A 14,564-nucleotide genomic window follows, 5' to 3' on the forward strand; every position below is an offset into this window, starting at 1 on the left:
TAAACTTAACATGTCTAAAACTGAGCTGTGTTACTCATTGCAATCTCAGCACATGCGCATTTGGCCGATAATCACTCTGTTGCGTGATAATCGGCCATTGCGTACCGATGTGAATTAGGCCCTCTGCACATTGCTTCAGTTGGACGAGCCTTCTAGGTGGGCAAGAATGATGAATCCTTCTAACTGGGAAGCTTGACTCTAATTAGTATATACACTTTTAAATAAAGATCAAGAACAAAGAAGCCTGGACAGAAAGTGTCACCTCCTGTCCAAGCTGCTCTGGTCACTCTGAAACCCCCAACCCCCAGTGGGAGTTATATTCATGATGCACGCTTGGAAAGGTCCCAAAAGTAACTTTGCCCCCATGAAATCAGACAGGAGTTTTACCTCGGTCAGCAGACGTCTCATCGACGTGTTCTCGCCCAACAGCTGGTAGATTTGCTCCTCACTGTACATCGACCTCATGCTTTTGCTGGGACTGTTGAAATATTTGGCCATCTGGATGTTCGTCTGACTTGGCTCTTCTTCAAACTGCCTCCACTGCAACAGCTGGGGGTGCACAGCACAAGCATTCTCATACTACACATATCACAGAAGCAGGTGCAGATATAAGATCTTACAGGTGGCCTGCTTGGGAGTATCGGGAGCCACATAGTAAAACTGCAGCAGGGCATGATGGGATGTGTAGTTCACTGTTACACTCACAGAGACTGTACTTGGGAAGAAAATATACTGGTGGGTTAATTGTCTCTCAACAAAATTACCCCTAAAATGTCTGTGTGCATGTACATGTGGTAGGGAATATAGATTGTAAGCTCCACTGGGGCAGGGAATTATGTGAATGTTTAAGTATTCTCTGTAAAGCGCTCCAGAATATGTGTGCGCTATATAATTTACTGGTAACAAGAAGTCAGGGAGTCGAACGGAGAAGATTATGATAGATATTATTCATATTGAATGTCATCAGAGATATTATTATTGAATCAATACTGTTTTAGCCTATGTGATGGTGGCATCCACTTCTCTAGGTGTCAGGCTTATGCGATGGAAGCTTCCACCACTTCAGGTAACAAGACTACATGACAGATCCTTCCAAGCCTTCATGAGAGATGCGTCCACCAGTCTAGGTAATGTATACTTCCACCACTTTAGAGAACAAACCTACGCAATGAATGCTTACACCACTCTAGGTGATAAGCCTACTAGACAGATGTTTCCACCACTTCAGGCGAAAAGCCTACATGATGGATGCTTCCACCACTCTAGAGGACAAACCTACGCAATGGATGCTTTCACCACTCTAGGTGATAAGCCTACTGGACAGATGTTTCCACCACTTCAGGCGAAAAGCCTACATGATGGATGCTTCCACCACTCTGGATGACAAACCTATGCAATGGATGCTTTCACCACTCTAGGGGACAAGCCTATGTGATAAATTCTTCCACCACTGTAGATGACAAACCTATGCAATGGATGCTTACAAAACTCTAGATAACAAGCCTAAGAAATGGATGCTTCCACCACTAAGCAAACAAGCCTACAAGACAGATGCTTCCACCACTCTGGGTGTCAAGCCTACAAGACAGATGCTTCCACCACTCTGGGTGACAAGCCTATGTGATGGATGCTTCCACCACTCTAGTTGACAAGCCTACGTTATGCATGCTTCCACCACCCTAGGTATAAAGCCAACTGTACTTGTCGGATGCTTCCACCACTCTAGGTGACAAGCCTACAAGACAGATGCTTCCACCACTCTGGGTGACAAGCCTACAAGACAGATGCTTCCACCACTCAGGGTGACAAGCCTACAAGACAGATGCTTCCACCACTCTGGATGACAAGCCTAAGTTATGGATGCTTCCACCACCCTAGGTATAAAGCCAACTGTACTTGTCGGATGCTTCCACCACTCTAGGTGACAAGCTTATGAGATGGATACTTCCACGCTCAAGGTGACAAGCCTACAAGATGGATGCATCCACCACTCTAGGCTACAAACCTACAAGACTAATGATTTGACCATTCTAGGCAACAGACCTGTGCAATGGATGCTTCCACCACTTTAGGTGACAAGCTTATGAGTTGAATACTTCCACCCTCAAGGTGACAAGCCTACACATTGGGGGGTATTCAATGCTGCAGCGAGCGGCCGTCGAGGGGGTTAAACAGCGAGGATTGCAGAAAACCAGCAATCCTCGCTGTTTAACCCCCACGCCGGCCACTCGCTCTATTCAACGTTCTGGGGAAATCCTCACCGTCACAGGACGGCGAGAATTCCCCAAAACAGCGAGACCCGCGGCTACTGCAGAAAACTCGCTGTTTTTAGCCGCGAGTCTTGATGCTTCTGGAGCCGCGTCCGCCAAATCTCCCTCGCTCAAAAAACGGAGCGAGGGGGAATTGGCGTATGCGGAGGGTGTGTTGAATACTGTCAGGGTGAGTGGTGACAGCGAGCAGGAAGCCCTGCTCACTGTCACCACTCGCAAACAGCATTGAATGCCTGCCATTGTCTCTTTAAAAATAATGAGTGCACTTTGTTGTTGTATGTGTGCAGTTTTGTAAGATTTGTCCTTTTTAATGGCAGGCAATGACGCCTATAGAGGATTAGTGCCCAGATGCCCACGCCTCAAATTGTGCTTTCTCCTTGGGTCCACAGCCCACTTCAAAACGACTCCAAACACCACCCTATTGCCCGTACCTCACCCCTGCGGTAATTGAAGCAATGTATTAGGGGAGTGGCTTGAGACATTAAGGGACCTGGATATAAAAGCTCCTTATCTGACCTTAATGTAACCCTATATGTCTGCAATTCACCCAAAATAAAATGTGTCATTTGTGGACATACAATCGGAGGCTCTGCAAATGTGCTGCGCGTCTATTCCTTTCTGCAGAACTCTAGAGACATTTGGGATTTTACAAGTGTTTATGTTACTATTTTTAGGTCACGTAAGAAGTTGCAGGCTCCGATTTGGGGAAGAGGTCATATTACAGAAAAGGGAACGGGACGTTTTCTTGTAAATCTTTCTATAAGTAGTCAAAAAGATAATAATTTCCCCCAAATCCGTACAAAAGTTACAGGGCTGAAGCTAGCGATGGGCTTTGATGGTGGCGTGCCCCTGCTACGTGTCCTTATCTACCGTCTGTGTGTGGATTAAGGGTGTGTAATAGTATTTTGTGACGATGAAACTAAAGATCCTTTCATGCCACAACATTTGCTTGACAGAAATGTCCGGTTTCTGGATTATTCCGGCATTGTTACATGTAGTTTTGCTGGTGTTCAGTTTCAGGTAGAGGTTGCGGCATTGTCAGAAATTAGTTAAATGTCAACCATTCTATAGAATGTGAGCTATCACGAGCAGGACCCTCTTCTCTCATGCGCTTTTCCCCCTCTTACACAATCCTGCGGTTCTCTGCCCTCTGATACTTATGCCAGTGTCCCCTGCTGATGCAGCTATGGTTATGTGCCCTGTACTTGTCGTCTATTGTATCCAGCTGTCAGTCACTGTCTCCTGGGTTATATACTGTGTAATAGGGCGCTGCGGATCCCTTGTTCTCTGCCCCCTGATACTTATGTCAGTGTCCTCTGCTGATGCAGCTGTGGTTATGTGCCCTGTACCTGTCCTCTATTGTGTTCAGCTGTAAGTCACTGTCTCCTGGGTTATATACTCTGTAATAGGGCGCTGCGGATCCCTTGTTCTCTGTCCCCTGATACTTATGTCAGTGTCCTCTACTGATACAGCTATGGTTATGTGCCCTGTACCTGTCCTCTATTGTGTTCAGCTGTAAGTCACTGTCTCCTGGGTTATATACTCTGTAATAGGGCGCTGCGGATCCCTTGTTCTCTGCCCCCTGATACTTATGTCAGTGTCCTCTGCTGATGCAGCTATGGTTATGTGTATTGTACTTGTCATCTATTGTGTACAGCTGTCAGTCACTGTCTCCTGGGTTATATACTGTGTAATAGGGCGCTGCGGATCCCTTCTTCTCTGCCCCCTGATACTTATGTCAGTGTCCTCTGCTGATGCAGCTATGGTTATGTGCCCTGTACTTGTCGTCTATTGTATCCAGCTGTCAGTCACTGTCACTGTCTCCTGGGTTATATACTGTGTAATAGGGTGCTGCGGTTCCCTTGTTCTCTGCCCCCTGATACTTATGTCAGTGTCCCCTGCTGATGCAGCTATGGTTATGTGCCCTGTACTTGTCCTCTATTGTATTCAGCTGTAAGTCACTGTCTCCTGGGTTATATACTCTGTAATAGGGCGCTGCGGATCCCTTGTTCTCTTCCCCCTTGATACTTATGTCAGTGTCTTCTGCTGATGCAGCTATGGTTATGTCCCCTGTACTTGTCCTCTATTGTATTCAGCTGTAAATCACTGTCTCCTGGGTTATATACTCTGTAATAGGGTGCTGCAGATCCCTTGTTCTCTGCCCCCTGATACTTATGTCAGTATCCCCTGCTGATGCAGCTATGGTTATGTGCCCTGTATTTGTCCTCTATTGTATTCAGCTGTAAGTCATTGTCTCCTGGGTTATATACTCTGTAATAGGGCGCTGCGGATCTCTTGTTTTCTGCCCCCTGATACTTATGTCAGTGCTGCCTGCTGATGCAGCTATGGTTATGTGCCCTGTACCTGTCCTCTATTGTATTCAGCTGTAAGTCAGTAAATAGACTTGCCTGCCTAGCCTATTTCTGCTTACGGTCTCAGTGCTGTGGGGCCACACATTGGGATCGATTTAGCATCGAATGCGGCCAACACTGTGCGATTCAGTGTCATTTTGGATTAGATTTGGACTATATAGTGACACTGTATCGCACTCTGTATACACTGCTTACGTCAACTAGTCGCACAGATCTCTGGAAATCGCTAATCGCATGCACTTAAGCTGCGGTCACGGATGCGAATGGGGGGCGCCAACAGGGAGGGGCTAATGAATGTTTGCAGAGGCAGTGTTGCAGCATTACTGGGGCAAAATCCAGACAACGCAAACGTGTACGGACCGTTTTGGAAAGGGGGATGATGTCACATGCAGCCGCTGCAACCCGAAAAATGGCCATCCAGCGTCTTGCTTCACCTAGGGGCAGTTGATGATGTGCGAGCACTTTGATGTATAGCGAAGCGATCTCACTTCAGTGATGCGCCCGCAGCATTTTACGGATGCATCGCTAGGCAGGACCTGGCGTGCAGTGCAGCTTTACCCTGTGCTCGGTGAAGACCCCACATTCCACCCCTGTGGGTTGCAGTTTTGCGACGATTCCCAAAACTACAGCCCAAGCTGAATTAGGCCCCAAGTCTGTAAATAGAATTTTTTTTTAAATTGCAATGTCCCAACCCACCCCCACTGAGTGACCAGTGTGGCTGTGGATTGTTACCTGTGGAATGAAGATGAGGCCGTTAATTGTGGTAGTGCAGATGAGGATGCTTCCAGACGTCGTTCCGTAGACCAGGCCGGGCCAGGTGTGGAAGAAGCGGGTCACTAAGAACACAGCCGCAGTGCAAACAACCACAAGACTGCTACCAACCATGATCGCCAGAGACTGGTTAACTGGCGGGGTGCTGATATTCCTGGTCAGGCCAGCCAAGTAGCTGCTGTACACCAGGAGGACACCCTGTATAAAGGTGGGAAGAAGGGAGGTTTTCAGTGGTTAGGTCCTAAACAGCCAATAATTTATGTTTTTTTGTTTGTTTAGTTTAGATCAATTTTTCTTGTATTTTTTTCACTTATTCTTCCAGTAATACATTTATATTTCACTATAGCAACCACAGTCACATGACTAATTTGGTAATTTGAGCAATATCACTTTGTTTAGGGTTATGTCTGAAGCTGGCATCTTCCTGTGATATTGAGCCTTTGTGTGAGATGTAATAATGTGCTCACCCCGCAGTCAGTGGGAGGGGAGCCAGCTCACCCCGCAGTCAGTGGAAGGGGAGTCAGCTCACCCCGCAGTCAGTGGGAGGGGAGTCAGCTCACCCCTAGTCAGTATGAGGGGAGCCAGCTCACCCAGCAGTCAGTATGAGGGGAGCCAGCTCACCCCGCAGTCAGTATGAGGGGAGCCAGCTCACCCCGCAGTCAGTGGGAGGGGAGTCAGCTCACCCCGCAGTCAGTGGGTGGGGAGTCAGCTCATCCCACAGTCAGTATGAGGGGAGCCAGCTCACCCCGCAGTCAGTGGGAGGGGAGCCAGCTCACCCCGCAGTCAGTGGGAGGGGAGCCAGCTCACCCCGCAGTCAGTGGGAGGAGAGTCAGCTCACCCCGCAGTCAGTGGGAGGGGAGTCAGCTCACCCCGCAGTCAGTATGAGGAGAGTCAGCTCACCCCGCAGTCAGTATGAGGAGAGTCAGCTCACCCCGCGGATTCAAATTAGTGTATGTATTAAAGTTATACTTTTCTGTGTGTGTATTTTTATTTGAACATTCTTTTTACAGGTGAACTACAAGTCCAAGGGGGCACATTAATGCCCCACATGCTGGGACTTGTGGTTCCCCAAGTCCCAGCAGGCAGGGGAGGCCTGCTGGGACGTGTAGTTCGACTGTAAAAAAACAAACTTAACTGTCATTTTACACGTATCAGCCCGTCATCCACCGCCTAAGGACACCGGGGACAGCCCTGGGCTTCAGCTCTGGACGGGTGAAGCCTGAGGGGGGACCCCTTTATTGGGGAGGTCCCCACTCCCCCAGGTACCCTATCCAGAGCTGACAAGCCAGGTTGCACATGGTACGGCCGAAGACCTTATGTAAAAAGTGTCCCGCGGCTGTTACATGACACTGCGGGCTGTTGAAACACGGCGCTAGTTCCAAAATACAGGGGACCCCCAGTTTTTTGTCCACTGTATTTTTGGAACCAGGTCGGGCTCAATGAGACTGGGGCAGGTTATGATCAGGGGGGGAACCCCATGCCTTTTTTGACACACAAAGGGTTAAGTTCCTCTCCAGGTGACCCAGCATTTCTTCTTACCAGGAACGTTGGGAAGACACCAATCTGGGCCTTCACAATAAACTTCCTACCTTGAAGCCCACCAGGAGGGCGATCCAGAAGTCTGCATACAGGGATGAGCAGGAGCGTGCTCTGTTCACCGTGCAGAAGGTCCCCTGACGAGCGGCCTGTGGGGAGACAAAGTAAGGTATGGTCATCACATCTGTCTTGGGGGCAGTACACAAACATGCAGATCTCAGGGGCTTCTGAGTAAGGCAGCAGGAGGCAGCATGTGTGATTGTAGTTATAGGCCCGCAGCAGCCTGACTGACTATGGGCCTTATTCTGGTTGGAGCGGCCGGGCCGTACGCGGACGTCCCGGGGTTTTTTATGATCTGCGCATGCGTACATTCGCTAATGCGCAGGCGCGAACACTCCACAACGCTTACGGACGGGTCTCTACGTGCGAAAAAACCTATACGCGAGTGTACGGGCATTGGGGGCGGCATAGGGGCGTGATGAGGGGAGCGGCCGAAATAATGAGGGAAAATGGGCGTAAATATGGGCGTACACGGGGGTGTGCACCAAAAATGAGCGGTGCTACTACCGCACGATCGACTAAAGCACCGTTCATTTCGGACACAAAACAGGCGGCCGCCAACCGCCATCTCAAACCACCCCTACAGATACCGCATGCCAGCGTGCGCCTGGGTTTGCTAATTTACGCTGCTTACTACCAAACACATACACCTGAATGTAATAAGCAATGCTGCAGTCTATTAAGTCCAAACCATTATTTTACTACCTGCAAGCCACACACAGCACTCAAACACATTGGAAGCTTATCTTTCCATACTTCTCTACATTTAAAGGTTTGTTTAATTTAAGGTAAGAATCTTTGTAAGACCTGCTTATATATGCTAAGGTAGGTATTTGTTAAACAGTTAGACACATTCACTACGTGCTTTCATAGACATTACACAGTAGCACACTCAATCTACAAAAGTCGACATGTGTCAACGTGTTCACTCTAATACAAACATAGGTTTTGTATTTATGATACAATAACATAAACCACATCTAACACCTACAAAGGATGTTTCAGCAATGTTTTAAGCCCATGCCCACTATTTTGCACAATAATTAATTCAATCAATTAATTAATTTTCATAATTATAGTTGAAAGGCAAGATTTGCAGGTCCATATATGTGAAGGGTATGTCAGCGTACACGGACGTACGCTCACTCTCACGAGCGGTGACATAAGCTGACTTTTCTATTGAAAACTATAGGGACCCGTCTGTGCAAGCTGGCGTACGCTCAGATAGCCGCAAGAAGTCGGTGGGAAGACGGACGAGAGACGTCCGTAAACGGTGGTGTACGCTCAATTGTACGCCAGTTGTCGGAGTGTAAGGGCTGGCCCGTCCGTGTACGTTGGCGTACGCACATTTGTACGCCACTCCCCTTCGACGTTGTTTCTGGCCGTACGTATGCGGCTGAGTTGTGGGAGGACTTAACCCCAACGGCCGCGTGCGGATAGCGTACGTTAATAGCGAACGTACGCACGTTTGGCCGCTCCGATCAGAATAAGGCCCTATGTCTGTAATACAGACTGATATACAGAATGGTAACAATGCTTAGTCAAGAATGGAGAGTGAGCTACCAAACAGAGTGGAGCTACTAATCTATATTCCCTATTCCCTGGCCTATGACCTCAGCGCTGTGAGGCAGTAATGTAACCATTACACCATCCATACTGCCCCGTATATATAACACATGGTGGGGATAGAACCCATGATCTCAGTGCTGTGAGGCAGTAATGTAACCATTACACCATCCGTACTGCCCGTATATATAACACATGGTGGGGATAGAACCTATGACATCAGTGCTGTGAGGCAGTAATACTAACCATTACACCATCCGTACTGCCCGTATATATAACACATGGTGGGGATAGAACCCATGACCTCAGCGCTGTGAGGCAGTAATGTAACCATTACACCATCCGTACTGCCCCGTATATATAACACATAGTGGGAATAGAACCCATGACCTCAGCGCTGTGACGCAGTAATGTAACCATTACACCATCCGTACTGCCCCGTATATATAACACATGGTGGGGATAGAACCCATGACCTCAGTGCTGTGAGGCGGTAATGCTGACCATTACACTGTCCGTTACATGTGGCACAGTATATCATTGTCAGGGGCATAGGTCAGTAGCAGTACGTCAGCTTTCTGTCTGCCATGGAGGTATATACAGCAAGTATGAGCAGTGCATTGGTCAGGGGGTCTCACCGTGATACTGGCGCTCACATTCTGGGTGCAGAGAACAGGGTCAGACAGAACCCAGGACAGAAGCAGCAAGGCATCCACAAACAGAAGGCCAGCTTCCAGGCCGAGCAGCGTCAGGTCCTTTATAATCTGCAGGACAAAAGTGACAGATCAGCGACACGCTAACTCTCTGAGCTATGAGGAGGGCTCCTCTCCAATGGCGAATCCAGGAGGGGGGGGGGGGCTGCAACTGGGAACCACATCAACTGCCATGAAACTCTTCCTCCAGACTTGTATTGGCCCACAGCCTACTGTATTGTAATGCCGGGGTGACCACTAGTGGGTGAAACCAGCGATGATTTCCTTGCAGTTGGTTTCACACTATCGAGGTTGCCCCTCAATGATACCATCGATGGATCGCTGGACAGTAATAATTCTACCCAATAGGTCATAGTGCTGTATTAGCAGTGGCGTAACTATAAATTTTGCTCCCCCCTGCCAAAAAATTTATTGCGCCCCCTATATATATATTTTATAATATATTTTGCGAAAACCACCCAAAAAAGTGGGTCCTGGGGACTCTTCACTTCTTAAAATTGGGGTCCTACCTGACCTTTTCTGGGTCCAACCGAATAAAGCCTTCTCTCCCCTTCTTCCCAGCATGGCATATGTGGGTCGGGGGGAAGTATGAATTGGCCCACTCGCATAAAGATACATATATACTAAAAACAATATAAACCGGAAAACAGGGACAGTGCGCGCCGAAGGCGCGCGCTAAAAATTTAGGGCATGTTTTTTTGGGGGAAGTGGTGTGGTCACATAGTAGTACCAATTCACATTCCAGCATACACCGTTATGCCCAGTACACATTCCAGCACCCACCGTTATGCCCAGTACACACCGTTATGCCCAGTACACATTCCAGCACACACCGTTATGCCCAGTACACATTACAGCACACAACGTAATGCCCAGTACACATTACAGCACACACCGTTATGCCCAGTACACATGACAGGGTATTGTCTAATCGCTGTGCCCAATTATCCCCCCACAAATGACATAACTCTCTTGTTGGATAAAATTGGCCACAGCAGCCATCTTTATTGAAACAATACAAAATTAACAATAATCAAAAACATTCCCCACGGAAGGTGGTCCCCGAGGCCCTCAATAAATCAATCCACACCTCTAAGCACTTCCAGGAGTTGTTACCCCCAGCCGATAGCGATTGGCTCGAGGGCACCAATTGTCAACACCCAGTGCTCATTAATTAGCCTCACCCAGGGGAGTCCAGCCCCCTCATGGGGCCCTCCCCGCCGCATAATTAAGCCTCAATGCCACTAACCTCGAGGACCCCCCTCCGCACAGGCCACTGTGACAAAAGACAACCTATCAATAATTCTTCCTAAAAATTATAAAATTAGGGAGGGTGGGTGGGAGCTGTTCAGAAAAATCTCCCAGTGACCCCTATTTCCTGCCTGCACTCTGCTTATATACCCTTACTACACCCCGTTAAGCCCCTCCCCCTATGACCCTCTCCTTAGACACCCCTTCTATGACTGTCCAGCTAGTCAGCTCCCTACAAACCCTGTCAGGGGAGCCTACCCCCAGGCTTTGCCTCCAGTCCGGCTCCTACATGACAGGGTATTGTCTAATCGCTGTGCCCAATTATCCCCCCACAAATGACATAACTCTCTTGTTGGATAAAATTGGCCACAGCAGCCATCTTTATTGAAACAATACAAAATTAACAATAATCAAAAACATTCCCCACGGAAGGTGGTCCCCGAGGCCCTCAATAAATCAATCCACACCTCTAAGCACTTCCAGGAGTTGTTACCCCCAGCCGATAGCGATTGGCTCGAGGGCACCAATTGTCAACACCCAGTGCTCATTAATTAGCCTCACCCAGGGGAGTCCAGCCCCCTCATGGGGCCCTCCCCGCCGCATAATTAAGCCTCAATGCCACTAACCTCGAGGACCCCCCTCCGCCACCAAGCACGGGGTTAAGCCCTTGACCCCGGGCGACCCCCCCACATCCGGAACGCTGTTTCTATCCCTTCCTGTAGTCCCAAGGACCAAACATCGATCCCTACAGCGTTCAAATGCACACCGTCTCCTCTCCAAAAAGCACCGGCACCAGACTCAAGTTCCCTGTGCCTCACCACTACCGCGCCGTTTCTAGCCATAAAACGCCCAATTGCCCTGTTGACTTTTATCCGTGCCTTATTGATCTTGTCAGCCGACCTTGCATCCCTCCAATAACGGCGCGGCACAATATCCGACCAAACTGTGATCACCTCTGGAAACATTGCCCATAAACGTAGGAGATCAAACTTGATATCCCGTATCAACTCCCTAAATGGTCTGCTCCCAAGGTCATTCCCTCCCACGTGCAACACTAATATGTCGGGAGCCCTATCGAGCCGAACAAAACGGTGAAATTCCTGTAACATTCCACTCCATACCATACCGCGCTTCCCCAGCCATCGAACCACTGCCTCCTCTCTATCCAAACCTAGCTGGCGGCCGTTCGGTCTGACATCAGCCCGCAAAGCTCCCCAAAAGACATATGAATGTCCTAAAATCCAAATCAGGCACGGGGGATGCCCTAAAATTAGAAAGAACACAATCAGCCTCAACAATCCCCTAAACGAACATATGAACGAAAACGAGACGATTCCCATCGCCCAATGCGCTTAATCAGCTCATCTCCCAAACCCATCCTAGCAGCCTCAGTTGCGGCCCCGATGCGGAAAGAGTGACCCGCGTATTCCTCCCCCTTGAGGCCCAACGTCCGCAGGACTGCTCTAAACACGCTTGTGAACTGGAACCGTGATAAAAAGGACCCATTCGCATGCATCAGCAAAGGATCCCTTTCTCTGCCCACTCTGACTTCCTTAAATATCCTCAGCCGTGCTACCGGGCACATATCTGAGCCCGGTACAGAGAAGAGAACTACCTTCTTCCCCCTCCCTAATTGATCCGTCTTAGACCTCCTCACCACTAGCTCCACCCTATCCGAGTATAAATCCACATCCTCCCCTAACAAACCTCCCGGCCTGGAGACGCTTGGACTCACGAGTTCACCAATCCGCAGCGCCCCGAAGAAGGCAAGCGAAAAGGCTACCCCGAACAACCTTTCCTCGAAATTGGAACTACAGACCTCACCCAACTTCCTGCCCATATTCTGCAACAACTGGAAGGACACCGGCCTTCTCTGATCCTGTACTACATGTCCTTTTCTCCAGCCTTTTAAAGCCTGCGCAATCAGGAAATTCTTTGTGACATCAGGCCTCCCACCTGCACGAAACCCAAAAGCTAAGCCCGCCATACAGCGCGTGATCTTAGCCACTGACCAACCAATCTCCTTACAATGGCCTATGTATAGCAAGACAGCCAACTCGTCATCATCCTCTTTCAAACCTACTACCTCACGCCATTCTAACCAGCTCCGCCATTCCTGATTGTATGCCGACCATGTATTTGGGGCCAAGGATTCCCTGATGAGCTGATCGACTACCCGTCCAGCAGAGCCCAGAGCCGACTCGGGAACCCGGTCCCCTCCCTGTCCGCCTCTGGCGCCAACTCCCGGAATCGTTCCCACTGTGAACGAGATAAAGAATCCGCAATGCCGTTAGAGACACCGGGAACGTGCCTAGCCACAACCCACAAATTCAAAGCCAGACATTCCAATACCAACTGCTGCAAAATAGTAACCACCGGCGGTGAAGATGCCGACAATTGATTAATAGCCATGACCACCCCCAAATTATCGCAGTAAAAACAAATCTTCCTATCGCGGAACAGCTCACCCCAAACAACAACTGCAACCAAAATAGGAAACAATTCCAACAATGCTAAATTTTTAACCAAGCCTCTCTGCACCCAAGACTCCGGCCACCGGCCCACACACCAATGTCCCTGGCAATAAGCCCCAAAACCGCCACTCCCAGCGGCGTCTGTGAAAAGGTCTAGCTCTGTAGCCACGCACGTGTCTGACATCCACAACGCTCTGCCATTAAAGGTTTCCAGAAAAGATGCCCACACCCGCAAGTCCCCTTTCAACTCACTACCTAATCTGACAAAATGATGAGGAAGAACCACCCCTGCTGTCGCTGCTGCCAGCCTCCTGCTGAAAATGCGGCCCATCGGCATAATGCGACACGCAAAATTCAACTTACCCAGCAAGGACTGTAATTCCCTCAATCTGATTTTCTTCAACAGCAACGCCCTCCCTACCTCGGCCTTCAAACCCAGTAACTTTTCTTCAGGCAAGCGACACTCCATATTCACAGTATCAATGACAATACCCAAAAAACTGATCACAGTCGCAGGGCCCTCCGTCTTTCCCGGAGCAAGCGGGACCCCAAAGTCTGCCGACACCCTTTCAACAGTCCTCAACAATAAATCACATACACCGGTCCCCCCGGGACCAATACATAAAAAATCATCTAGGTAATGAATAACTGAACTGCACCCAGAGACATCCTTAACCACCCACTCTAAAAAGGAACTAAAGGCCTCAAAATAAGCACACGACAAGGAGCACCCCATCGGTAAACAACGATCAACAAAAAACTCCCCATCCCAACAACATCCCAACAAGCGCAAACTGGTTGGATGAACAGGCAGCAACCGGAATGCCGATTCAATATCAGTCTTTGCCAACATGGCCCCTTTCCCAAACCGCTTCACCCACTTAACGGCCGCATCAAAGGATGTATAAACCACCGAGCAGATGTCGGGGTCAATGCCATCATTGACCGACGCCCCTTTTGGGAAGGATAAATGGTGTATCAGACGAAACTTGTTCGCCTCCTTTTTTGGCACCACCCCCAACGGAGAGACTATCAAATCTGGCCACGGTGCCGCCCTAAACGGTCCAGCCATACGACCCAGCTGCACCTCCTTAAACAGTTTTTCCTGCACCACTTCAGGATGCTCCCTAGCAGACTTCAAATTCCTCCTAAAACTTCCTGACACCTGCACGTCAGAAGGTATCTTAAAACCTTCCCTAAACCCCTCCTCCAACAAGGCGGCTGTCCGCTGGTCAGGATACCTACGCAGATAACCCAGCATCCTTTCCAGCCGAACTGGTGTCGCCCCCTTTTGAACTACTGTCTCGGGACTTCCCTCTGAAGCATTTATTTGCCCCATGGTTCCCTCCACATGATGAACATTCATGCTTGAATTTGCATTTTGCTCCAAACCGGCATGACCCGTCGTTGAAGGCAAAGCAGAGTCCCTTCTGCATGGCCGTCCCGCTTGTGGCCTCTCTCGGCCCCCCCCCATCCCCACGAAAGGGCTGCCCACTTTTTATGGGGGCCGTTACCTTTAACCATAAAGCAATATCCTTATGATCCCAACGA

General features: G+C 49.2%; 1 protein-coding gene across 2 annotated transcripts in view; it reads right to left on the minus strand.

The window, feature by feature from the left end:
* The window catches only part of GPR156 (G protein-coupled receptor 156), a 35,195-nt gene that overhangs the window by 1,902 nt on the left and 18,729 nt on the right, over positions 1-14,564 (minus strand). For both annotated transcript variants that reach the window (XM_083171500.1, XM_083171501.1), the window contains 4 exons: positions 9,214-9,339; positions 7,003-7,098; positions 5,375-5,611; positions 388-549 (listed from right to left, as the gene is read on the minus strand). In XM_083171500.1, the coding sequence (XP_083027626.1) occupies positions 388-549; positions 5,375-5,611; positions 7,003-7,098; positions 9,214-9,339 (621 nt within the window). The remainder of the gene's footprint in view (positions 1-387; positions 550-5,374; positions 5,612-7,002; positions 7,099-9,213; positions 9,340-14,564) is intronic.

This window comes from Crinia signifera, chromosome 2 (genome assembly GCF_055691185.1).
Source record: "Crinia signifera chromosome 2, ASM5569118v1, whole genome shotgun sequence".
Lineage (NCBI taxonomy): Eukaryota > Metazoa > Chordata > Amphibia > Anura > Myobatrachidae > Crinia > Crinia signifera.